This window comes from Opisthocomus hoazin, chromosome 4, assembly GCF_030867145.1.
Source record: "Opisthocomus hoazin isolate bOpiHoa1 chromosome 4, bOpiHoa1.hap1, whole genome shotgun sequence".
NCBI lineage: Eukaryota > Metazoa > Chordata > Aves > Opisthocomiformes > Opisthocomidae > Opisthocomus > Opisthocomus hoazin.
Genome location: NC_134417.1, coordinates 71,694,775 through 71,720,847, shown reverse-complemented (window position 1 = coordinate 71,720,847; position 26,073 = coordinate 71,694,775). Strand labels below are relative to the sequence as shown.

General features: G+C 41.3%; 1 protein-coding gene across 4 annotated transcripts; it reads left to right on the top strand.

The window, feature by feature from the left end:
- The first annotated feature begins 1,060 nt into the window (after window positions 1-1,060).
- Window positions 1,061-19,027, top strand: HACD1 (3-hydroxyacyl-CoA dehydratase 1). 4 transcript variants are annotated; one of them, XM_075419454.1, is made up of 7 exons: window positions 1,183-1,404; window positions 5,245-5,362; window positions 6,573-6,591; window positions 6,679-6,761; window positions 9,439-9,560; window positions 11,858-12,036; window positions 13,502-19,027. In XM_075419454.1, the coding sequence occupies exons 1-7, from the start codon at window positions 1,277-1,279 to the stop codon at window positions 13,582-13,584; spliced, it is 732 nt and encodes a 243-aa protein (XP_075275569.1). In that variant the 5' UTR covers window positions 1,183-1,276; the 3' UTR covers window positions 13,585-19,027. The 4 variants fall into 4 exon arrangements, with proteins under 4 accessions (XP_075275572.1, XP_075275571.1, XP_075275569.1 ...); XM_075419453.1 differs by having other exon boundaries at window positions 6,673-6,761; XM_075419457.1 differs by lacking the exon at window positions 5,245-5,362 and having other exon boundaries at window positions 1,061-1,404.
- The last annotated feature ends 7,046 nt before the right edge of the window (window positions 19,028-26,073 follow it).

Here is a 26,073-nt window from a genome sequence, read left to right as displayed (position 1 = left end):
CCCTGGAGCAGGCCTGCGGTTTGAGACAACGTGAATATTCCAGTCTCAGCCTGCAGTCCACCAGCTGACTTCTCTTCAGGCCCTAGGGAGAAATTTCCCCCCATCTCATGAGAACTCACCTGAGAGTCGAGACCCCACCTGGAGTCCTGTGTCCAGATCTGGAGCCCTCAGCACAGGAAGGATATGGACTTGTTGGAGTGGGGCCAGAGGAGGGCCACAAAGATGATCCAAGGGCTGGAACACCTCTCCTATGAGGAAAGGCTGAGGGAGTTGGGGCTGTTGAGCCTGGAGAAGAGAAGGCTGCAGGGAGACCTTACAGCAGCCTTCCAGTACCTGAAGGGGGCCTATAGGAAGGATGGGGAAAATACTTTCAGCAGGGCTTGTTGCGATAGGACAAGGAGCAATGGCTTTAAACTAAGGGAGGGTGGATTTAGACTGGATAGAAGGAAGAAATTTTTTACCATAAGGGTGGTGAAACACTGGAGCAGGTTGCCCAGAGAGGTGGTAGATGCCCCATCCCTGGAAACATTCAAGGCAAGGTTGGACGGGGCTCTGAGCAACCTGGTCTAGTGGAAGATGTCCCTGCTCACTGCAGGGGGGGTGGGCTAGAAGACCTCTCAACATCCCTTCCAACCCAAAGCATTCTCTGATCCTATGATCTCAGGTGCGGGGCTCAGTCTTTTTTCCTTGTGTATGGAGGGTGGTATTTACCAGGACCCACCAGACTGGAAGGTGTCCCCTCCCCGCGGTCACCCTGGCCGTGGCTGTTGCCCTCTGAGGTGGGACCCTCTGGGCACGTTCCCGCAGCGGGTCTCTGACCAGGCTCCCAGATGTTCGGCCTCAGGCGCGCACTTCTGTGTTTCCAACAACTCCCGCGTTTTCCACCGCTGCTGCCGGGCAGTCACCGGCAAGGCTATAGCCGCGCTGCCAGCCCGCGCGGGAGGGGGCAGCGGCGTGACGGCCGCGGGCCGCGCCTGAGGGCCGGGCCCTGCCGGCCGGGACCCCCCCAGGGCGGGCCGCCGCCACCTCGCCCGCCCCGCCCGTGGGCCGCGGCCGGGCCCGCCCACAGGGTCTGGCGTGCCCCGGGGAGCCGCTGCCGGAGGGAGGGAGGGAGGAGCGGGCGGCGCCATGTGAGCGGCGGGCGGCGGCCCTGGAGGAAGACAGATGGGTGAGGGACAGCGCGCGGGCCGGCTGTCAGCGCGGCCGCAGCCCCGCCGCGGCGGGAGCCCCTCCTCCCCGCGGCTGTGCGCCGCTCGCGGCCTGCCCGGCGGGAGCCATGGCGTCCAGCGAGGAGGAGGGAGGCGGCAACGGGGCGGCGGAGGAGAAGGAGAACGGCAAGAAGCGGAGGCTGGGTGCCCTGGCCACGGCCTGGCTCATCTTCTACAACGTCGCCATGACCGCGGGGTGAGCGGGCGCGGGCGCGCCGCGGGCCGGCAGCGCGCAGCCTCGGCGGGGCGCGGAGGCGCGGGGGCCGCGTGCGGCTCGGCCGGGGCGAGGCGGGGGCGCGGCAGGCAGCCGGCCGGGTGAGCCGGGAGCGCCGGGGAGCCGCCGGGAGCCGGGCGAGCCCCTGCCCGCCGGGCATTGCCTAATACGGTGCAGCGCTGCCGGCCGCCGGCGCGTCACCCCGCGCCCGCCGCGGAGGTTAAGTATAGCCGGGACAGGAATGCCGGGCGGGGGTGCCGCGTCCCTCGACACAGCCGCCGCCGCCCGCCCGCGGGCCGGCCCCCGCGCCTCGCCCGAGGGGCTGCCGGGGGCTCGGGGCGGCAGTGCCGGGCGCCGAGGGGGCTCGGGGCAGCGGTGCCGGGCGGCGGGTCCCGCCGGGCTCCGTGGGCGCACGCCCCGGGACCCGGGGTGCGGTAGCCCGCCCGGGTCCCGGAGCCCTGCTCCGAGGGAGCGGGGGTCGCAGCGTCTCCCTGCGGGGCGGAAACTGCGGGAGCCGAGCGCGGTGCCGGGCGGTGGCGGGCGCTGGGGGGTGGGCAGGGGCGGGCGGGGGGTGAGAGAGCCCGAGGGGCCGCCCTGAGCTCCTGCTCCGCGCTGCCGTGCGTGGCTGGGCGGGGAGCGGGCGCTTGTTTGGAACAGGGTCGTAAGAGCACTCGGGTTCATGTTAGTGGCTGAAGCATACATTTTCACTTCTTGAACATCTGTCCCGTTTTCTAACTCTTGGGGAAAAAATACCCGAAACCCCTTTGATTTCCACGTGCGTAAGAGAAAACTAAGAACGACAGCTCCAGAACTTCTAGGCCGACGTTCACCATGAGAACAGTTTTGCCTTGGTTACCAGTGGGTGAACTCTCCGCCGTCTGAATCCCGCAGAGCAAAACCAACACGCTGCATCTGAAGCAGGAGTTGAGGCGCTCCTGCAGAAGGCCAGGGATATGGTCGTGGTGGCTTTCTTCTCACTGGCTTCTGTCAGTCTGCAGTGCATGTTCAAGTCAGCTCATCTGTTGCAGCAGCACCTTTTGAAAAGTGTTTTTACTCAATGTACTTTTAGCTGGCGGGTTAACGTTGCCTCATTGAATTCCCAGCCTCGTGCTCCATGTGTGAATTTGCTAATGAACGCTGACTCTTGCCACTGACTTGTGTATGTCAGTAGAAGATTATCGAACCGTCTTAGTTTTGACCTTAGGTGCTGATCCGTTATCTCCCACTGCCTTCTCTCCCATCTTCCATTAACATCGAAAGGGATTAAGACATGCAAAGTTGCATATTTTATGGGGAAACAGAGAAATAAGAGATAGGAACAAATTCTTGTAATGTTTTACAGATACAATTTAAGAGAAAAAAACATTTGAAATAGAGCAATACTTAACAGAGCACTACACAGAGTAAATAAGTAACAGGAACAGTGTATCTGTCCATTTGTCCACACAGTGCAATATAGCAAAGTGTTTTGAGAGTTTTAACAAACTAATACATAATTGCACATTAACAACCAATCAAATAAAAAATTGTGGCATATCTTTCTTTTTAACGTAGGTTTAAGTGACTAAAATGACAGATGAATATGCAGTCTTACTGAAAGTCACAACTGGAAATGCTACCTTTATTAGGGAAATTGTTTTCTATTTCTTGGTGATTTGCAGTGCTCAGTACAAGGGCTTTCCTGAGATCCAAAGTCAAAGACACTGACAACTAAATAAATCAAGCTACAAAAATTCATGTCCAAATAAAATTTTTTTGAAGAAAGATATTTGCAGTCTTTGCTTCTGAGTGTAGTCTAAGACTACTTCTCTCTGCAACCCTTTTCTTACAGAATGAGGTGCAGAAAATGCCTTGTTAGGTTAGATGTGTTATGACTTCTCAGGCTAGGGCTAGGACAGAGCTGTTCCTGTCACCCTTCATGCTGCCAGCTGGATGTAAACTCACTGTCACCTTCCTCTTGTCAAACACTTCTCTGTAAAACAGGGTGGCTTGACTGTGAAGGACTACCAGTCATATTCCAGTAATTCCTCCTTTCCACAGTGGTGGGAGACAACCTCAAATTAGTGCGCTCAGATTTAAAATCCATGGTGAAATCTAAGTAACACTTGTGGGGGCAAATACTGGAGCTCTGGCAGATCGGAGTCATGGGCTTAAAGTAGAAGGGATCAAGGAGGGGAATCATTCCTACTTGTGGGGAAGCCTAGCTAACTCTAAGTGAGTTTGAAATGCCATCATGAAGTGCTGGAACGGGCCATGCCAAATGACTGCGCAGCAGTAGGTGCCGTGTGTAAGAGTTGTTGAGGGGCTGATACCGAAGCACATGCCATCCGAGGTGAACAGAGAGCTGTCACGATCCATGCAAATCTCGTGCTGTGACAGCGGAACAGGTCTGACCAAAGATCGGTATCTGCTGGTACCCTGTTTCCAGTGTTAGCCAGTGCCTTATGCTTAGGGAAGCGTATAAGAACAGGAGATGTGTTAAATATTTATCCAAATGTTCATATAAATATTTCTGTGAATGTTTATATGCACTCCAAATCTGCCTCTGAGTATTTCTCAGACGCATCTTCTTTGTCCCTTGGGCCCTTCCTTAGCCAGAGTTCATGTTGCCATGTGGCATGCTTGCTGCGGCTTTATGTACAATGAAAGGACTAAGCCAAACATCATCGGGCAAGAAATTAAGCTAAAGTTACTGTAATTTTTGTATTTTTATTTTTAACTCTCAAAATAGCCATCCATAGCTCTGGCTATGCCTATAAGTCTATATTAAAGAATTTTTATACTTTCTTAGTCTTTGTGGATTGAAACCTGACGTTTCAAGGCATCTTGCTACTGTGATGTTTGTAAGAACATGGGATAGCTGCATTAAGCACAGATCATATGGTACACTATTTTGAAACTTATATAAACATGGATTAATTATGTGGAAGGAATTGCACATGCCTTGGGTTATTGTGCTGGGTCTCAGCTGCATGGTGGGGATCAACCCACCACAGTTTAGAAGTTTATTTTACTGCCAGTCTCCATTTGAGATCTCAATTTAAGTTTTATATCAAAATCCAGGTTGATTAAAAGATACTGTGACTTTCTTTCTTTTACACTGGAAGGGTTATCAATTAGTGGTATTGTTCAGTTTCCTTAAAAAAATTTATTAAAAAATTAGCCAACACCATCAGATGTGATAGTTAAATATACCTCCCTTTGGAAGGCAGGAGCATAGAGTACCCGTCTTTCAGCACTTCAGAGTCTGATTTTCAAAGATGGCTTCTCAACACTTTTTAAAACTGAAGCATAATGGTAACTTCCGCTGGACAATCACAAACAGAAGCATTCAGATCACTAGTCAGTTCCGAAAATTACGAGTTGAGGGGCCATGAAAAATGTAAAAATGATGTACATAGATTCCAGTCCTTTACTTAGACAAACCTGCGACCCAAAACAGTGGCTTCAGTGCCAAGCTCATCGTGTGTTTTCAAATAACAGTAATTCACAGTAAAGATGCATGAGGATTTAGTAGTAAAAATATATAGCTACTGCTAGTGAAAAGTCTGATGGGCCTGTGGTTTTGGGGGGTCCCTTCAGTTCAGGTCACTCCCCTGAAGGTAAACAAGGCACTCTATCCTTTTCCAAGTAAAGAGATAAAAGAGTGTAATGTTTATGTAACATTATATAATATTTATGTCTAAAGATATTTTTAATCTCCTAAGAATACTGACAAGAAGCAAAGATATCTGTGAAGAAAATATGCTACTGAATTATTTACGGTAGATGGATATTTTTAGAATTCTAGTTTGAAATGTATCCATTCTCTTTCTTTTGTAGGTGGCTGGTATTAGGTATTGCCATGGTGCGGTTTTATATACAGAAAGGAACACATAGAGGCTTATTCAGAAGCGTTCAAAAGACGCTTAAATTTTTCCAGACATTTGCTTTGCTTGAGGTAAATTTTAAACATTAGTTTGCTTTACTGGATGGTGCATATTATAGGCAAAAACGCATTATTAGCCTGAATTTAATATAAAAATATGATGTTAGTACTTAAAGTCCTTTTAACTCTATTATTTAATGAAGTTTATTTGGGAGGCAAGGTGATTAGCTGAAACTAATGGACACATTTTTTTCAAACTTAAATCTAGTATTTCTTTAAATCAAGTACTGCCTGGGAAGTGCTTTGATTTGAGAGTCTTTAACTCCAAAGGCAAAATCACTGAAGGCATTCCAGCCAGCAGATCAACCCTCTGGCTTAGTAGACACCTCGTCTCCATCTCCAGAGCTTCCCTCTTACTCCTTGTACTGGACTCATTATCCTTCTGTGCCTTTCCTGCTCCTGCTTATTTCCAAACTGGATTCACATGCCCCATGTAATCCGTTACAACAGGGTCTGCGCAAGTTGTGCAAAGTGTTCTTTAAATAATATGACTTTTGCCAACTATGCACTAGTGGTCTGAGTTTGTGGTACATCTATGGAATGAAACTGTTGGGTGTGTTGAGCACTTACAGTTCTTTCCCAGGTACAACAAAGAGTGCCTATCTACATTTTAACTTTTTTTCTCCATCTGCCTACAACATCTGTAGTTCAAACAACTGTTGTGGCCAGCTGTATATAGGCTTTTATGCTATTAAACTTTCACAATAAGTAATTCTACTCAAATCTGTCAAAATAAGCGGTCCATTTGCTAAACATTACTGACCAGAAAATACAATAAATCTGAAGCTTCGTAGCTGTCATTGGTGTAATTATAATAATGTTATTAATCAACAATGAATACAGAACATTTTAAAATTGCTACACATTTAGCATCCCTTATATGACTCCCTCCTGTAAAATTCTTCTTTGAATAAGATAATGGAAGGGAAGGTTACTAATTGGAAAAATAAATGTTTTGTAAGTATCTTAATATGTAATGTGTACAACTAATTAGGAAAATAATTTTTTTTCATGTGTCTGTACAGATCAGATACTGAACCCATCACAGCATGGGTTGCCAGGGCTCTAATGTGTATTTCTTTTAAAGACTTGTTAGTTGGAGACAAAATAAACAGTTCTTCAGAATTAAGCCGAAGTTTATAATAATACCAAAAGGCCATGCTTATAGTGTAGACAGTAACGTACTGTACCTCAGTAACCTCTAACTTATTTTTATTTACAGGTAGTCCACTGTGCAGTTGGTGAGTTCTTTGTTTTAGTTTCTCCTGTAACTAATTAAAACACGAATTGTGGAACAGAGATAACATGTTTCTCTCTTTAAGGAATAGTTCGCACATCTGTGCTTGTGACTGGGGTCCAAGTGAGTTCAAGAATCTTCATGGTGTGGTTCATTGCACATAGCATAAAACAGGTATGTGCATGAGCAAGTCATGTTCTGATTGTTTTGAAGGAGAAGCTATTATTACGGTTCTCATTTCACCAGGAAGACCAATTTAAAAATGAGTGACACTCCTACTGAGAATACTTACATACTTGAGTGTGATTTTGGAAGTTGGGGTTGCAGGATGGGGTTTATGTTCTTCTGCCCAGAAGACTGGGTCTGGTCTTAGCTGTGAATCTGCATTGTCGTCGGCATCGTGCCACCTGTGGTCTGCCTAACTGAGATCAATGACTACTGCTATTATTTACCAGCACATCTACCACAGTGTTACCAGTTCCCTTTCAAAAGCTTAAGTTAGCACTTACTGAATTATTCTAAATGAACATATTTCTTGAATTGAATTTATCTGGATAAACGTGGTTGTGATTTCGGAATTTATTTTAGGATCCTTCTAAAGATTTTAATGTTATGGTGATATTAACATTTGGTGGCATGCATACTGCAGTGTTTTCATGAAAAATATGTCAAGTCATTCAGCATGCCACAGTGACACTTGAGGTCCTGTATGAATGACAGTAGTTTATTTGCCTCGCCATAGGTGGTTATTGTAAATCTAGTGGTTCGTTAGCAGAATGAAACACGCAGACTGTTTACAGCTAGTAGATGGGACATTCGGTTCAGTTTCTGAGGTCTGCTTTCTGTGAAGGGCATGTAAGAATTAAGTGATAGATCTTCGAGTCTGTGCTCCTCAATTTCCTTAAACTGAAAAAGCTGAGCCATTAAACTGTCTCACCAGCAGATGGCATATGCTTTTCTGCTGATGGGCTGTCATAGCACCTGCCTCAGTTGTCAGATCCCTTTGTCTCGGTTCACAGAGGACTTGTTTTCTGCATTTCATCTTTTCCTTTACTGTCGCTTTTTTTTAACATGGAGTAGGCTTTTCATAGCTTTGTGGGGTTTTTTTGGTAAGCTAAGTGTTTTCATTTTTCTCTTAGGGGAAAATGTATTGAAGATTAACAAGTTTTTTATATTGAATGTTTACACGAATGCTGGAATAAAGCATTGTATTTTGCCATTTGGTTATTATCTGCACTGGACTAAATCTTTAGCATATCCAGTCATTTCTTTTGTTTCCCCTGTCTTCAGTACAGTAGGTCAAGCTGTGTCCGAGAAAAAATACATCTGAATGTATGTCTGATTGTATTTCATGCTGTTATTGCTTAGCAGGCATGAATTTTCAGGGTCACTTTAGGTGGTGAGAGGCACGTCAGTAATAACAGCCAGACCCAGATCTCTCTACTTGACTGGAGATTTGCAGGGCAACAGATAGGAATTCTCTGCATACTCATTTAAAGCTCTTCTGCTCAGATTTAGCGCTGTGACATGAATCCAAGTTTGGGTTATCAATGTTTGTCTGTAACTGCACGACGCTAAGAACAGCCTAATTCTGTCTTTCCCTTGGCTTATTTGTTTTGATGTCTGCACTTCAGTTGTTGCTATTTGTTTGTGAGTTTGGCAGTACTTTTATATCTCCTTTTCTTTTGTGATGTTGGTGAGATCCTTTCACGAAAATGCACCTTGACTGACAAATTGAGGGTGCTATTTTATGACATGATCAGCACTTATAATTCTTCTTGACTTTTGACAGAGCTGTGCCTTTCCAACATCTTTGAGGTGTATGAGTCTTTGTCACCGTGTTGTAAATTTAAAAAAATAGTTTCCCTTTTTTGTAATTTTAACAAAACTTGTGTTACTTTATTTCACAGACATCCCTGGAGCTTTTCAGCCTTCAGGCATGGAAGTGTATTACAAAATTCCTCCCCTTTTAAAGAAAAGAAAATTACTTGTGTGTAATTCTTCTTCTCAGAAGGCAGTGTTTGTAATAGATCCCCATGTGCCTTCTCTGTATTTGGGGACTTTTGTTTATTTGTTCACTTAGAGTGAAAAAGAATCAATGTTTTGAAACAGCAGATAGGTGTGCTACCTACCGATGAGGCAGTTTAATGACTCAGAACTTAAAACAGAATTGTTGCATGAGTTTACCCAAAGCTCCTGATCTGCCAACTACTCTTTAGTGATCCATCTATGTTCCAGCTCCTTAACTATCTTACAGCTCCCTGACATCTGCCAAATTTGATCGTCTGTGACTCAAAGTTCCAGTTAGTAGATTATACTAAGCAATTCATTTTGTCTAAAGTTTCACGGAGCTGTGCATTATGTGGTGAGGAAGAAGCAAGATAAAAAGTAAGAGAAAGTCTGGGAGACAGAGTAGTGAAATGCAGAACGGGTAAAAGCTGATTACGAAAGGAGCGAATCGTCTGTAGTGTTTTCTACTTGCTGTTTTGAGGAGTAAGAAAATAAACAAATAAATCAACCACAAATAAAAAGAGGGAAACAGTTAGATGGCATAGTGAAAGCGCAGATAGAGAATAAAGAGGAAGAGTACGCTCAATTATAGGGTTTTATATTTTGATATTTGCATAATGGATGAAGATTGCTCAGTTTGGAAAATGTCTATATGTTAGTAAATATGTATGATAAAGAACTGTACATGGTAGTGGTTTCAGCATATCACTTTTATGCCAAAATTTTCTTTCTTTACAAGATGTTAGTTCTGTTCCATCTATCTTAAACAGAAGTCTGTTGTAGTTTGCACAGAAAAGAAGCTTAAGAATGAAGAAAGTGTTGGTTCTTTATACTTCTGCAGATCCAGAATGAGGAGAGCGTTATTCTTTTTCTGGTCGTATGGACTGTGACAGAGATTACTCGATATTCCTTCTACACATTCAACCTGCTCAACCATTTGCCATACTTCATTAAATGGGCCAGGTGGAAATGTCTTGCACTTCAGTTTCTCATGGTTCTGTGCATGTTAGTTTCACGCATGCTGAGCTAACACACAGGAGAGCAGATGTTTGAGCTTTGGTTATGTGTCAGCAGAGTGCAAGTTGGTTGCTTTCTGTACTTGGGATCATTGTTACTTGGTTTAAAATGTTAAAAATACTTTAGATGACATTTTGGGATGTGATTTGTTCTTTGCTTTCTGTGTCTTAAAGTTTGAACTCTGCTTTAATGTACTTTATGGTTTTTTTCTTTATCTTTGGAGTCATCTTTTAACTTACAGTATGACTCCTTAAGATGCTTTTGAATACAAGGCCCAAAATTAAGCACCTGTGATAGTCTTTGTGGATTGCAGGTCTTTGAAAATGTGGCAGCTGTTGTCAATCTTATGTATATTATTATTACTTACAAGAAGCTCTGCTTTATCAGAGCTTTTGTAAGGTTATATTCATGTAGTGAAGCTAAATATTGACTTAGTTTAGCCCACATAAAAAGTGTGTTCCATATCAAAACTGCTTTGATTTTGAAGCATGCTTAAAGTTGGCGATTAGGTCAAATATATTTCAGAGACTGCATGTTTACCAGGAGACTTAGCTGGAAGAGTAGAATTTCTCTGTAGTTGTTATTTGAAAAATACATGTAAGACAGACAGACTTACACTGTTAGAAGAAAAATATCTTACCTTCATTCAGCACAGGTGACTTTTATTTAAAAGAGTATGTTTGTTTGTTTTGCTTTATTTTTATTTTATAGATAATGCTGTTCTGATGCTTCTAATGCACTTCTTTGATATGTCTGATGTTATCTTTTTTTGCTAATACCTGAGGTGGTAGGCTTGGTGATGTTTAAGTACTAGATGGCAAACATAATCAGGTCTGGTTTCATTAATATTTTTTGATGTAGGCTTCAGAAAGAGAAATGCATTCAGAAAGTACTACATTGGCAGATACGCTGACCTGATGGCAAAAAGTATCTCGAATGACAGAATTTTTGTTTCCTTATAATAGACCGTAGGGAAAACTGACATTCTCAGAGCAGAGATATGTGGTGAAATACACAAAACATTTGAAAATGTATTCTCTTTTCATAGAGTCCAAAATACCCCATCAAGATTTATGGATAATCAAACAGCACAACTGGGCATAAATTCAGTACTCCAAGGGAGCTGGAAGTTTCTAATCTTTACTTCATAACTGTAAAAGATTTGCCTGTCCATAGTTAGCGGAATAGGTATGCTCTAAATTTTAGTTCATAATTTTTACTTTGGTTTTTTATTCTTTGCACAGAGACAAACTGTCTCTATGTCATCAGTTGAGTTCAACTCCGGCTTTTCATGGCAGCATTTCCTTCTTCTACCTCCCCTAATCTGTTCTCTGACCTGCGAGTCCTTTAAGCCCATTTGCTGCTAGGAGGGTTTCGTGTTTGGTTGCTGCTGTTTTGGATCTCATCTCTTTTGGTCATGGAGTGCACACTGTACCTTTCTCTCTGTGTGACAGCTCTCATTGCTGTGCCCTGCATGATGAACTCAAGAGCTGTTCCTCAGGAGAAACTGCATCTCCATGGTACACTACGCATACGGACAGCAAAAACCCTACTGATTAAATTTTTCATTTTGTCACCACTTATGTGGCCTATGGCATTCAAACCACATTTTCTTTAAACTGAATGCCTTCACCTTTTATTTGAACATCTTCTTCCCAATTTAAAATGGATCTGATGCGTTTCCGGCACTTCCATTTTCTTTTACTTTTATTTCCATTTCCATTAGTGGTAAATGTAGTATTATTTGGATTTCCCGTGTGGCAATGGGTAAAACGGGCTTCTGATGTTTCTCAATGTTTTCATTATCTTCAAAGAAACCATAATACATAGAGTTGACGCAGTGTGCGTGCACTGTGACAGAGATATGTAGGATCATCTGAATTTGGGATCCAGTCCTGGTCTGAATCCCGTCGGTGACAACGGGAGCAAGACCGGTAAATTTTAAAAAAAAGACATATTGGAGACTACAAATTTGCGTATTTTTTTTACTCTTTAGTATTAGAAAGACATACAAACGTCCTGATATTTCACTGTTTTTAAATAAAAGGACTGAAGAATGCATTCTCTGTAAAACTAAGCAACGCTATCCAAAGTAACTGAAACTGGTATTTTGTGCCAAGTCAGTGTGTGGTCCTTGATTTTGGTGCAGAAACCACTGTAATACATTGCTGTGCCACTAATAATAGCAAGAGGAAAATTTAAGTTCATGGGGTGTTTCTCACAAGGGTTTTTTTTTAATGCAGATACAACTTTTTTATCATTTTGTATCCTGCTGGAGTTGCAGGTGAACTGCTAACCATATATGCTGCTTTACCCTATGTGAAGAAAACAGGAATGTTTTCACTGAGACTTCCCAACAAATATAATGTCTCCTTTGACTACTATTACTTCCTTATTATTGTCATGTTCTCCTATGTGCCATGTAAGTATTACTTAACTGTAGTAACGCTAACAGCATAATAATCAGTTATCAGCAATGCTGGAAACACTGCCTGTAGTTAAATTTGCTGAACACTTTCTGCCATAAAAGCCTGCTTTCTATTGTTCCAAGCTTTGCTGTGCTTTAATAGGTTAGACTGAAATTTTCCATCCTGGTATCTGCGTCAGAACATAAGCTGTCTTCACAATTTCAGTGAAAACGCTAAAAACGTTTCTAAGACTTGGACAAAGTAAAAAACCTTTTTTGTTTACACACAGAAACGTCTGTAACTGTCACTGAGAATTTCAAGTGCCTCTGCCACTTTGAAGCAACGGCTTAAAAATTGTCCTGCAAGTTGTGCCTGACATTTGCCTTGTTTTTATTGCTGTTAATATCCATTTACGTGTCACCTCTGAAAATCACCATTTGAGCATGCTCAGCAAAAACTTGAAGCAATGTTCTCCAAGATTTCATTTTCACAGAAATCCACCCTCCAAACTCTCTGAACGTACTTCAGTCCCTGGTTTAATCTGGTTGCCATTGTAATTCTGGATACCAGAAGCCACAGGTCAATTGGCTAACCAGAGCTAAGATTAGAGAGATGATCTGTCTTGCACTCCCAGTGTTATTTCCACTGGTACCTAAGCAGTGTATACAAGGAGAAAGCACCTGATTCAGATACAGCACCATGAATGGGGCTAGACCAAACTAGGCAAATAGAGTATTTTAGATAGTCTCGACAATGAGGCTAGAAATAAGGCAAGTAGGGAAAGGCATTGAGAAGCCGGAAAATTGAAGTTAAAAGGGCCTATGATCTGCATCCATAAAAGGTATTCCTTTAAGAAGTTGACATTAATCATGGACTTTCACAGTATGCACGCACACTGTGAATTTTTTTGTCACAAGAAATCATGAAGGCCAACGAGAGAGATTTATGTGAGTAAAAAATGTCCTGAGCTATCATAACTTACTAACAGTTTTACAATTGTTCATATAACATAATGCTTCAGGAATAAATCCGATTTTCTGTTCATTAAATATAAGGATCAAATGTAACCGCAGTACAGTAATATAACAGATCTCAGAGGGCCAGGAGAGAGGGGGCTCCTCACTTCAGACCTGAATAAGTAGAGTAAATTTGTATCCTCCTCAAAGTCTTAATTCAAACATGCTTCCCTTTTGAAGACTTCAGGCACTGCGGAAAGTCGTTAAGTCCTGTTTATACAAAGAACTGTTGGAGGGAAGTTCCTTGAACACAACAGTATACATTCAGGAAGCCTTGTCTGACTTTTGAGTAATTATTGATTTGTAATTCACTGCAACGTTCATGACTTCCTGTCATTTACCTTAACCAACTGCAGCACGGTGTGCCACAATTTTTCCTCAGTTCTGCAAAATTGTATTTTTCCATTATGTGATCTGTTGATTTTTTTTAATCTAATTTGCTTTCTTTTATGCTTTGATCTAGTATTTCCACAACTCTACTTCCACATGCTGCGGCAGAGAAGAAGGGTGCTTCATGGAGAAGTGATTGTGGAAAAGGACGATTGAATCAAGCCGTGTAACTATGGTGCTTTTAAAGGAAAAAAAAAAAAGGGTAAAAACCCAAAACTTCCTGTGATTTTTCTGAGTCCAAGTTTAAAACATGGAACAAGAATAAACAACTGTGCATAAAACAGCATGGACTGTATTATTTTACAATTAAGATATCTTCAGACTTACCTTTTCATCCTTGGTTTCGCTTTGATTTTTAATTGTTAATTTCTTCAGACAAATTAGTTTCTTATTTTCAGTAGGTTGACAAATAGCTTTACGAATTGAAGTAGTCGGCTGCTGTGCTTTCTATTCTGAACGTTCTGTTGTAGTCTGTGTAGTCATCATCAAGAGCAGAAGGAGAGGTGATAAGTTGTACTGAAAGTGAGTCTTCTGGAAAACAGAGCATAAATTAGGTAATGATGTTTTTCATAGACTAGGTGGCTTAAATGTTATCTGAGCTTTATATTAAATAATACCTTTCCAATTATAAGTACTGTTAGCATGTTGTTCAACATTCTTTGAATTACAGGATCACATTATAGAATTCCAGAGTGACTTTTGAAAGGAGGTGAATTCTTGACTGTCAGTGCCAATTTAGATGTCTCTGTATTTTCATTTGTAATTTTAAAGATAAGTAGATATAAATAAAACGATATAGATGTAAATTAACTGGTTAAAAGATTGTGCTGAGGAGTAGACTTAATGTGCCTACCTTTCTCTGATCAGTGGCTGGAATGGAACTTATTTGCAGAGTAGGACTGATTGTCAGCATGTTTCCTGTTCTACGTTTAATTACGTATGCAGAAAAATTATGGTATTGCATTTAGAAACTGTAGCTGTAGTGAGATATTTAACTTCTTATAAATAGCTAAGTGGGATAAAATATATTTGAAATAGTGTCTTAAAATATAAATTGTGCCTTGAGTCGTCCAATTGTGCAATTTTAATTGCTCCCTCCCCATTAATTGTTTATACTGTATTGACCTAGTTCTATTTAATGTCTTCAATAATCCGCAAGAGGGATCTACAGTATATTAATAAAAGTTACAGATTATATTACACTATATGGTACCTGAGTGGGAGAGGTCCAACAGATGGATGAAATGTAGACAAGAATTAGATGCAGCCTTAGAGATTCAGAGGAAAGGTAATGTATTTGAGGAAACTTGGATACTTAGTGAGAGAGAGAGAAGATTGAAATATAATAATGTAGTAAGAAGCCTTGATAATGTAGGCAACAAAGTTGCTTCTGGCATCACTGATGTCAAAAGAATAGTATATATGCAGAAGAACTGCACCAGGCACGTGGAAATCAGAATACTCGTGATTGCTGAGGGCGTTTCTGGAGTACGGTCTTACATTTTGGGTACCTCAGGGATGAGGGTTTGAGTCAATCTGCTTAAAAGTCAGAGAACACCAACAAAATTAGTTGAAGTGATAAAGAAGTCGGAAAGATTGGGTCATTAAGTATGTATAATTTGTTATGTGACAAATACATGGAAGAGGCTTTCTAAGTATGAAGGTGTAATTAGAACTGATTATAGAAAATTGAAACAAGGTGAATATCCAATGAATATTAGGAGAAGGATCATACCAATAAGAGCAGTTATGTTATGGAATGACGCAGTAGTGCTTATCGATGCATACAATTTCTTGGAAGGTTTTAAGTTAGATGTAATGCAATATTGGAAAATAATCTTCCTTTGGCTAGAGTTTGAACTACATACTTGAATAGGCAGCTTCCATTTTTAGCTTCAACAATTCTATGATAATACAGCTTTTTTTAAAATTGTCGACACAGCTTTTTCTGGTATATCAGGTGATTTGATGAAAACGCAAGGTTTTACTACACCCCTAACTTTCAAATTCCATTTTGTGCCTTAAATTTGTGATATTTATGCATGTCTTCATTACATGTAAATTAGTTTCCTTTTAAATGACAGGTGCATAGTGGACTTGAGATAGAATAGTTGTATTTCTTACAATTTTGAAAGGTGTAATCTTTGTATTTTTAGAAGAAATTTCATGCAAGGTGCTATAATTTAACATTACTTCTCTGTTTTATTATGCAGCTAAAATTATTAAAAGTTTAAAATATAAACTACATTTACAATACTGAATCACAATAGTTGTTACACTTGTTCAGACTAGCAGTTGTGTTTGTCCAGAGTTCTTGGAGTACTGTTTTATAAACTTCACTTGCTTTTTGATCCATGAGGAACATCATGGCAGTTTTTAGAAATATTTCTCAGCAAGCAGAAGAGTGTGATGAAATACGAGTAGCTAAGATGAAGTTCTGTGTCTCTTTTCTTACGGTCAGGGCAGCTCACTGAAGACCATAGCTATCAATTCATTGAAAATGCATTGGATACTTTAAGGATTTTGAAATCCTTGATCAGTTGAGTGTATCCCACAGATGCTGTTCCTGTAATAAAAGGAATACCTGCACTGTTAGACTGTATTATATTTGTTTTCATTGTGGCTTAAGCATATTATCATATGCTAATCAAGGAGCTATTTTTATATCCTTTTGTACATGTCACAGGAGAAAAATATAGCACTGTTTGCTAAAATCTTGGGTTTGCACTTTCGTAAAGCAGCAGTGTACAAGGTAATGGTATAATTTTAAAAATGTTTTACCGCTACAGAAGAGTCTTGCTAAATGATAAATGAATAAAAATAAAGGTAGAAATTACTTACAGTATTGCATTCGATGTTTGTTAGAACAGAGAGATTGCCATGTAGAGTAGTTCACATGGCAAGTACTTTAAAAAAAACAAGCAACATGTTTTCCTCTTCCTCTTCTTTTTTGATGGAAGCCTTTCACTGAAGCCTCAATGTATACCTTTTGTGTTAATACCTTCTCAAAGACAGTGAGAATGGCAGGTAAAATCCTCTTACCATTGACTTCAGATGGGCCAGGGCTTTATCCTAGGTAGCTTACTTAAACTTCAATATAACATCATGAAACATTGAATTAGCCTGTTAAATGGATGTAAAAAGTTAAGTATGATTTTCATATGGTGCTCTCTTTTCAACTTCTTTTTGACACCTGTCTTTTTGTCTTCCTCTCTGTGATATTCCTAATTTTCTAAAGCATTGAAATTCTTCTGTTTATGAAAGATTAGAAATGTATTCACTGTTTATGAAAGATTAGAAATGTATTCAAACATCAGCATCTTTAATGTTTTGATGTAGTCTCTAACAAATTGTTCGTATAAAGGTGTTTTCTTACTTGTGCTATATATGCCTTCTGGAATGGATTAATATAGAGTGTGACCTTATGAAGCTTTTTTAATGACAATGCATAGGACTAGGCATTTGGAAGGAGATTCCTTTTCATCAGATGACGTTTCCTATCAGTGGTAGTAACATAAGCACCCCGTCCTTTTTATAAACACTGGCTGAAAGCAGTTGGATTCCTTGAGGTTCTCCCCAAAACCCACACACTGTTCCCACTGGGAAAGACTGTTCTGGGACGGGTTGGGTGAATCGCCTCATTTCACAGCTCTGCCCAGAACATCTAGAGGCCGGATCCTGGCCTCAGGGCACGGGCAGTACAAAGGAATATGATGCTGAGAAATTGCATCTTCCTCATCAGCTGCCAAGAGGGTCACTGAGGCCATTGTGAATAGTAGTTGACAGGCGTCATTTCTCTCGCCTCTCACTACGTGGGATGTGAGAAGAGAGGAAGCTCAACATGCTCCCATGCCTTCTGCCTAAAGAGCTCAGAGGTCAGCTGCGAGGATTTCTGCGCACGAAGGGTGGGTTACAGAAAGGGCTTTTCTGCTCCACTCAGCTATCTTATTACCATCTATAAGCCTGTATTTCTTGAAATACTGGTAAGCCAAGATAGCTGTGCCATTCTGCTGTTGGTAGTATAGTTCCAAATGAACAGGTACAGAGTAATGGTGCAGTGTGCTGCTTCTCCTAATTCCCATTGAACATAACATTTAGCCAGCTTCATGTTTATGGACAGATTGCAATGACTGCTGAACAGGGAGGTGCATGGAGACCTTTTCTGTGACCAGAGGGAACCTAGCTTTTCTTTTCCAGAAATAAGTGTGTGAATTTTAAATCTAGGTCTAGCTACTGCTCTGACTGTGGTACTTGCACTCTTCACAGTAGCTTACTTTTGTGGATATTTATATGACTACTAAATAAACTAGAATGAAAACAAATTACAACTATTAAAAAATATAATTTAAGGTAGTCGCTACATTAATAGTTTTTGTGAATTCAGCTCTTACTTACTTAATTTGCCTTGGAAAAAATAAAGGAAGGAAAATTAATATAAGTAAGTGTCCTGCACTAGGCAGGAGGGCTTCATAAATCACAATTTTCAGGCAGGCAAACTGGCTGCAGTTGTTTATCAAGGATTGGTTAAATGTGATTTTCAAAAAAAAGGTTGAAAGTTTTTCTGAAAATTAAATTTTATTTCTTAATGTGTATTTTAAAATGTGCTCAGATGTACCATATTATTTATTACTAGTTTACAATTTCAATTCATGCTCAACATACACATTTTATAGATGATTAACTGTAGCATTTTAAAATGTTTTATTATAAGTTTGTTACAATGACTGTTTAAGAAACAAACACCTCATCTTTATGCAAAGCTCTGTGTTCCCTTGCTCAAGTCAGTTGTAGTATTGTTAGTGCCTACTAAGCTTTACCAGGCTATTACAGTGGCAGGTTAATCCTTGCCATGGAGAGCTCCTTAACCTTGCTTTCGTGACAGCACACCTTAACAGTGGGTAGTACTCTTGGTTCAGTTTCTGGTACTGTACGCCCCTGATGCCATTCTGGTGGTCTTGAGTGCCTTCAGCAGGACCGAAGGCTTTGCAGATGTCAGTAAGTGATTCCTCCTTATGAGCTGCCAGATGCAGAAGACCTGTCTTGTGACCTCTCAGGTCACAAAAGTGAGTAAGTCTGACAGTTGAACTTCAGGCTGTAGCAAGACAAACTGTGGAGAACCTGAATGTTGGGTAACTCTAGCCCGGTCATAGGAACCTGCTGTCAAGTTTAGGCCTGCAACTGGTAGTGGCTTTCAGGTTCTAAAATGTACAGTACTTTCTGTGTCATGTTGTATCAGCTTAAACACGTTGTCTTTTTATTCACAGCTCTCTTGCTTCTCTGTTCAGTCTTGAATGTATTTTATGTCCTTTCAGTTGATGGCTTTTTAAAAGTGTAAATACAGAAATAGTTATCTAAGCTTATCATGTATAGAATTGTTCTTAAAGATTTTTAATAATGTAAATGCACCGCAGCTGCTCTTTATTGTTATTTTTTTCTGAAATGCGTTATCATTAGCAGTTTACACAGACAGGAAAACAGCACAATATGATACTTTCAATAACTTATTTATTTGCAAAGATTATAAGATTTGTTGAGCTATAGATTCGAATATTTGTTTTAGAGATTGTTAATACTGTAGCACTGTAGAAATTCATCATCAATTAAAAGACATGTTCTAAACTATGTTCTATTTGATTTTTTTTTTTTTGGTAGCATGTACACTTATGTTACAGTGGTCCTGAAATAGGTATTACAATAATAGATTTTCAGCATTTTGGAACAGGATTTTTTTGTGGTGTTAACCTTTGAGAGGGGTGGAGGCAGTGAACATCCTCTGGCTGTCCTTTGCTACATGGCTAACAATGACATTGCAGCTATGAGGATTTTGTTGCCATGACAGTAAGATAAAGCAATATATGAGCATTCACACCTACTTCTTTTGAATTAGGAATCAAGAGGTTGTAACCCCAAGGAGCTTAACTGCGTACAAAGGCTAAATCCTGTTAGCCAGATGCATTCTAATGGAGACATAGATCTCCTAATCTGAAAGTTGCAGAAGTGGTCTTCTGATCTAAATTTACAGGACAGGATCTACTTGCCCTGGCCCTCTACCAATGTTAAACAAGTCTGATCTCTATAGAAGCTGGTGGAAGAATATCCACTGATCTCAACAGGAGTGTGATGGGACGTTGACATTCATGTATTCTGTTCTGTATAAATCTGGATTTACCAAGAGAAGCATAAATGGCAGCCTCCCTGTTAGCACTGTCTGGGAGAGAGCACATGGTGGTTGTGCATTAGCTGTTGCCTGGTGGCTCGGCTGCACCCAGCACTGCTCCCTGTGGAATGCACCAAAAGACCGCGATATCTACAGCGTTACACTACTAGTGCCTTATACTAATCTGAATTCAGCAAAGTCATAGAAACGTATCTGAAGAAGTATCTTTTATTTCTGAAATTAATCTACGCCAAATGACACATCCCATTAAAAATAGGCAGGATAGATCAGCCCTCACAGCTGCTTGGACATTCCTAGCTTGGAATGCCGCGGTCACTGAGCAACTTTGATTTTCATATGTAGTCTCTTGGCGGTCTGTGCTTATACCACTCTCATAAAATGGCACTTTGCCTGCCCTTAAGTGGCTGTTCCAGATTCAGTAGAGCAAACTGCAGATGACAAGCAAGGAAAGATTCAGATGGGTGTACTACTTCACACACCAAGTGCTCTGCTGCATCTTGGAAAAGAATCCTGGGTATGCAGTCTAATTTGTGTGCCTCTTAATTTATCACATATGAAGTTGCATTGTTTAATAGAATAGACCTTTAATTCATGAAGGAAAGGAATAAATTTCAGTACTGAAGACAGTAAATCACAGTTTATTGTGTAAATTAAGTCTGGGAAGACCATTAAGATGGAGATTCGCATGGTGACAGAACAGCGACAGAATTGTGGATCTTGCAGCCAACACTTGCAGCCAACTAAAAGCGAGTATTTAACGTTATTCCCATTTTCGTTCAAAGTGAGGTGATATTGCTGAGAATAAAAATCTGGAATGCTTGTCAGAAGGAGTGTTTTACAGTGATCATCTCTGACTGGGGCTCGATGGATTTAACTTTCCAATCTTTACATTGTATCCAGCAAACCTTAAGAAAAGAGTCTGTCTCTCAAGAAAATAGACCCTGGAAGCAATTCCTCTAGAAGTTCTAAAATAGAAAATTTATCTAACAGTTCATGAGATATAAACACCTTGGAACATTTTCGTATCCTTACAGGTAAATAATAATCTAAATCATAGGAGGATTGTTTTTGTTTTCTGTGCTTACTACAATAATATAGTGCTTGAAAAGGAGTTGGAAATCTAGAGGACAATGCCCAGATACTAAATAAGCTAGTATTGGATCTTAAAAAGATGATAATATCTTAGGGTTAACAGGAAAAAGGCAGAGGCACAAACTACCTTTTCTCAGATGGAAAGAGTAGCTCAAATCTTTGGTCTCCCTGTTCAGCTCTGTTTGATCAATAGGCAGTGTCTGCTGTTGTTTATTATGTTATCAATTTCACTGTGTTCATACTTGGTATAGAAGATTTCTTTAAAAAAAAATAGACATAAGTAGTTACTGATAGAAATGTGTTACTCTCATGTGAAACTCAGGTCAGAAAAAAAAAGAGGGCCACGATATTTTTCATTTGCCATGAAACCAAAATTAAGCTACTTTTTAGATTATTATTTTCCCACAGGTTTTTTTGCTGTGTGGGAATGAGTGTATGGTCTAGATGATTTTCTGAGTTGTCTCAGAGCCCTGCTATTTTATGAGTCAGCAGTAGTCCACAGTCCGCAGCTGGAAGAACACTGCATTGTGATCTTCCTAAACTGATGCAATGGCTACCTTCTTTAGAAATCAATTAATTCTCCCAGTAACTGCAGGGTGAAGATAAGATATTCACGACTAATATTTTTTATGAATGTCATTGCCTCCTGAATAATGTCTCTTATGTGTGAACAGGTTTTGGGGGATGTTTGTTTGTTTGTTTGTTTGTATTTTCTGCTTGTATAGTTAGTTACAAACCAATTACATCATTATCTCCTGAATGTGGCTTTTGTGGTTGGCATATGTGTGATGTCTTTGAGTTTATGGCAGGTTTGTAGTCCACTTCCTTGATCATAATCTTTAACTCTTAGCTGTAAACGTTTGCGGGAAAGATACAACGATCACACCTGCAGTGAAATCTGTCTGGAGTGAGAATTATACTTCAGGATATCTTTCTCAATGTGTTCAATATTTGAGCATGACTCCCTTTTTGTCTTGCTTTCTTCTGATCTGTGCAGGCTACTGCCGAAGGGGGAAGAATCACAAGATCTCTTGTAAATAACATCATGTTTTTGTTAGTTCTTGTTTCACTCCTGCGACTCCTTTGAACGCTTGAAACAATCCTTGACCTGTTAAACAGCACTAAGCTGGAGATAACTTAGTCACCCTCCTATGGTCTGTGAAGTTCCCTTTTCAACTTAGAGCAAGACCACGGCCCATTTAATTTTCAGATGGCAAGACCTGGCACTAGCTCGTTCTCCCCAGCACTCGCTGCTCAAACGACCAGCAGTGTGAGAGGGCAGAGCGTCCTGTTTCCCACGTGCAGGAGACGGAGAGCCACCAGAGAACAACCGAGCTCACGCTTTGTGTTAGGTGAAGAGCGGGCAGCTTTAAGCCGTGTGCTGAGCACAGCGTGTAGGTGAGGTGCTTAGGGAGCTGACAAGGAGCCTTTTCTGAGGCAGTCACTCCTGGATGGCTGCTGTGCTTGCGACTGGAACAAGCCTGCTATTTAGCCCTTGGTATTGAGAAGACACATGAGACGTGCTTCACTGAGGAGTGGTATCATTTACATATCTGCTCTTGTTTTTCATCTCTGGGCACACTATGTGCCTGCCGTTACACAGTCTGCGGGTCCTGCTTTTTACATGTTAATTAACACCTTCCTGCAGTGTTTTAATGTAGTTCAATTCTGAGATGTCAAGAACTTCTTGGAAGAAAGAGCACCTTAAACTGATCTGATTCCACCTTGAAAGCATGAACGTTTCAAGCAGCAGAAGTAAATCTATCCAGGGTTTTGGGTGCCCTGTGTAAATAGTTCTGGCAGCTAATTTAGTCCTGTCTCCCATCTTTCTGCTGTCTTTTCCAGCATAGCCTGTATATTCTAATTTATTCTGTGCTGTGAAATCTCATTACACAAAATAAAATATGTATGAAAGAGAAAGATGAGCTATGCAGGTGGGCCAGCATGCTTAAACTATGAGACCTATCCTTCCTCACTGTGATCGTTCATGGCAAGGAGGAATGTCAGTCCAGCAACTCTGAGGAATAGCAAAACATCTGGTGTAAAACACTAGCAGTGGTTTTCAAGCTCCCCGACTGTGAAACAGTTTGAGGGAAATCTGCTCAGGGATGGGGTTTGTGTAAGGGCTTGCTGAAAAGCCAGTCACAAGCTCTTTTTCCCAAGGCATGTTGGGGTGGTCTATTCTCCTTTGAGGTGACTGCGCGCACTTCACTTTGGAGGCGGTGCCTTGTGCTAATACTAAGATTCCTACCTTTCAAGGGGCTTTAACCTTTCTGTTACTCAGTTATGCTCCCATTACAGGCCAACAGCATGCCTCCAGTGATGATCTTTCTTCAATGTGTATTTCATATTTCCCTGAGAGGCTGTGACTGTTGTACTTAAAAATGTTCAGAGCCCAAGTAATATTACTTAGTATTTCCTTTGGTTGGGAAAGGGTATTACCCTTGTTCTGGTGACGGTAAACATGGAGGTTTTCTGATCCAGGAATGCTTAGTTTCAAAGCTGTGAGATCTACAATGAAACTTGGAAACCTTCATTTGTAGGAAGGAGTTAAATTACTTCATTATTTACTAGAAACTCTGAGACTTGTAACAGGTGCATGTTGAACGTGATAATTAGGCATGCTTTAAAGTCAGCTGCAGCCAAGCTATTATTTCAGTATTTCTCTCTCAGAAACCACAGGTAGAGAGTTACTGGTCTCATGATGATAGCAGATGCCCTTAGAGCACTACCCAGGCTAACCAGTGTCATTTCCCGTGGCCACCCCTCTTCCATGGGAAACAGAGAAATAATTACTGTGTCAGTACGCTGAGCTCTGAATAGCTTCAGGTATGCCGTTTACCAAGAGATAGTACCTCTTGAGATGGTTCATGGGAAGGATGTGACAATTTCGAAAAGCCTTTAAGAGATCAGGTTTTAAAATGTGACAGCTGGGTAGGTTTGCAGTTCACAGTAGGCTTGGAGATGTAGATCATGGGACCAGATCCTCTGCTCTCATGCCTCAGTGGCATTATGCTGACTTACACAAATATGAAGACTTGACTCTTAAAAAGAGCTTTTCTAAGAAGAATAGTTCAAAATTCAAATATGTAGTCCATGGGAAATGGTGATATTTTTCTTTTTTTAATTTGGACAAATGCTAGAAATACCAGCATTCCTTTCAGAACAGGAATTGCAGAAAAACAAAGCTGGAAACAGTGAGGGATTTTGTCCTGAACCAGTACTAGATGAGACCTTTTCCTGAATATTCTAATACTGTGAAAATGCAATTTTCTGTCAAAAATGCATTATTTTCTGAGGAAATTCCTGGCTGGATCACAAGTCCTGAGGCTGTGGGTGTAGGGCTCCGGGTGGAAGAAGGTGAGTGAAGAGCCGTATTGCCGGCAGAGCCTTCCACGCCGAGACAGCTGCTGTGCGGGCCTGCAGCCCCGGCAGAACGGGGTCAGCAGGTGGGGAGACAGCCAGCTGCCAGGGCCAGGCTGCCGAGACACCAGCGGGAACAACCTGTGGAAGGAGCAATACGGAGTGACGCCTGCCAAGCCAGGGAAGCCGGGAGCGGCCGCAGGGAGCAAGGGACAGAAAGGAACAGTCCTCAGTCGCTTAGCGGACGGTCATTAAATCCAGGTGAAGGATTTCCTGGGTCTTCTGCCCTGCAGAAAAAGGAGGTAATGTTCCTGGAGGAGAAGGGGGTGAAGGATTAATTAATTTCAGACTTCAGAAAAGTACAGTCACATTCAACGAGATTCCACTGTATTCATTTTACCCCACTCCGTCACACCATGTAATCTTTTATCCCGAATTAACCTGTTTCTTCGCAATATAAGCAATGGGATGAAAACATCTTCTGATGTGTTATGTTGTCCATTTTCTCTCCTGGTGCCTTTGACTTCGAATTTGGAGAACAGTGGAAGGAACTTGACCCAGGAACCAGCTACCTCTTCCTCCTGTGGGCAGCCGTGCCTGCATTTGTCCTGCATACCTCCAAAGGAGTATTTGGTTCATTCTTTGAGAAAATTCTCTAGGATCCGTCTGAAACACCTACACAGCCACATTCCTGAAACCTCTGGGAATCCCTGAAGTAGTCAGAGTTTTGCTAGCAACCCAGCAATTTGAGATGCCCCTCTGCCGAGGTGATCTATTCGGCAGGAGAGAGGAGCTAAGAGGATTCAGCCTCAGATTTGGGTAGCCTCCAACCACCTTCTGATACAGGGGGCAGATCTTCAAAGGAACCCAGCCACTGCCGCAGAGCTGGGCTATGGCAGTGGTTCATCGCTTTCAGTCTGGGAATGCGGATGGAGTTCAAATAATCCCTGTTCCAACAGTTCACCCATCTCATTTTTTATCACCATGCCCTCTGGGAAGTGTGACTGGCTGAAAGAACCAGATTTTGTTCTCAAAAGCTTAGAAAGAGGCTTAATGTTGTGACAGACAAGAAACTGTCTGAGAAAACAAAGGATGAAGTGACAGCAAGAACTGTTTAGAGAGTAGGAATGCGGGATTTAACAACAGTATGCAGTGAAAACAAACTTGTTCCAAAGTATAAATGCTGATTTTGCATCTCTGAGGTAAACTGGGAAGGTTTCCATGTTTGCCAGATTTTTCTGATGCTTGAAGTGGACCAGATGGTCTTTCGGTGGGAATTAGTTTAGTGCCGTGAAAGTTAAGCTGCTGGTTTACACCAACTGGTAAGTGGCCCTTTATGTGTATAAAACACATCGTGTATTTCTCTCTTCCACATTGCTTGAAGTTTTCTAAACTACATCTCTCTACATCATTCTTTGGAAAGCTGAAAGAAATTCAGCCACTCTCTCATTTCATTGTACTAGGCCTTACTTGGTTTAGGGCTATGGCGAAGACAATTTTTCGTCTCTGTTTTGTGTGAGTCCCTTCTGACACTGAGACTATGATACTGTCTTCACAAAGGACTGATGCTGTTGATTGGACATACCACTAAAGGGGGCACTAAAAACAATTATAATAATACAGTCTCTGCAGACAAATAGCTTTTCTGACACAAAACAATGAGTTATTGCCATAAGTGTGAATTAATGCTTTTAAAATGCTTTAATTGCACAGTATCTATTTCAGAATATTGAAATGCAGAGGTAATTTGGACTAAAAGAAGATATGATTCACAGTCAAGATGTAAGCTGTGACTTGACAAGGGGCTTAATAGCTGCCTCAGGCAGATCAGAATGTGTGATAATGACAATCTAGCAGAAAAACATCGTGGAACTGAACTTCAGAGTTTGCCAGGGTAAGGGGGGGGTCAGTGACTAGGCAGTAATGCTCCCTCTACGAGAGGGTGAAGAGGTAGAAGTGGTCACTCTTGACGGCAGCAGTGACTGCTGGAAGCTTCCAGCTACTTACAAAGG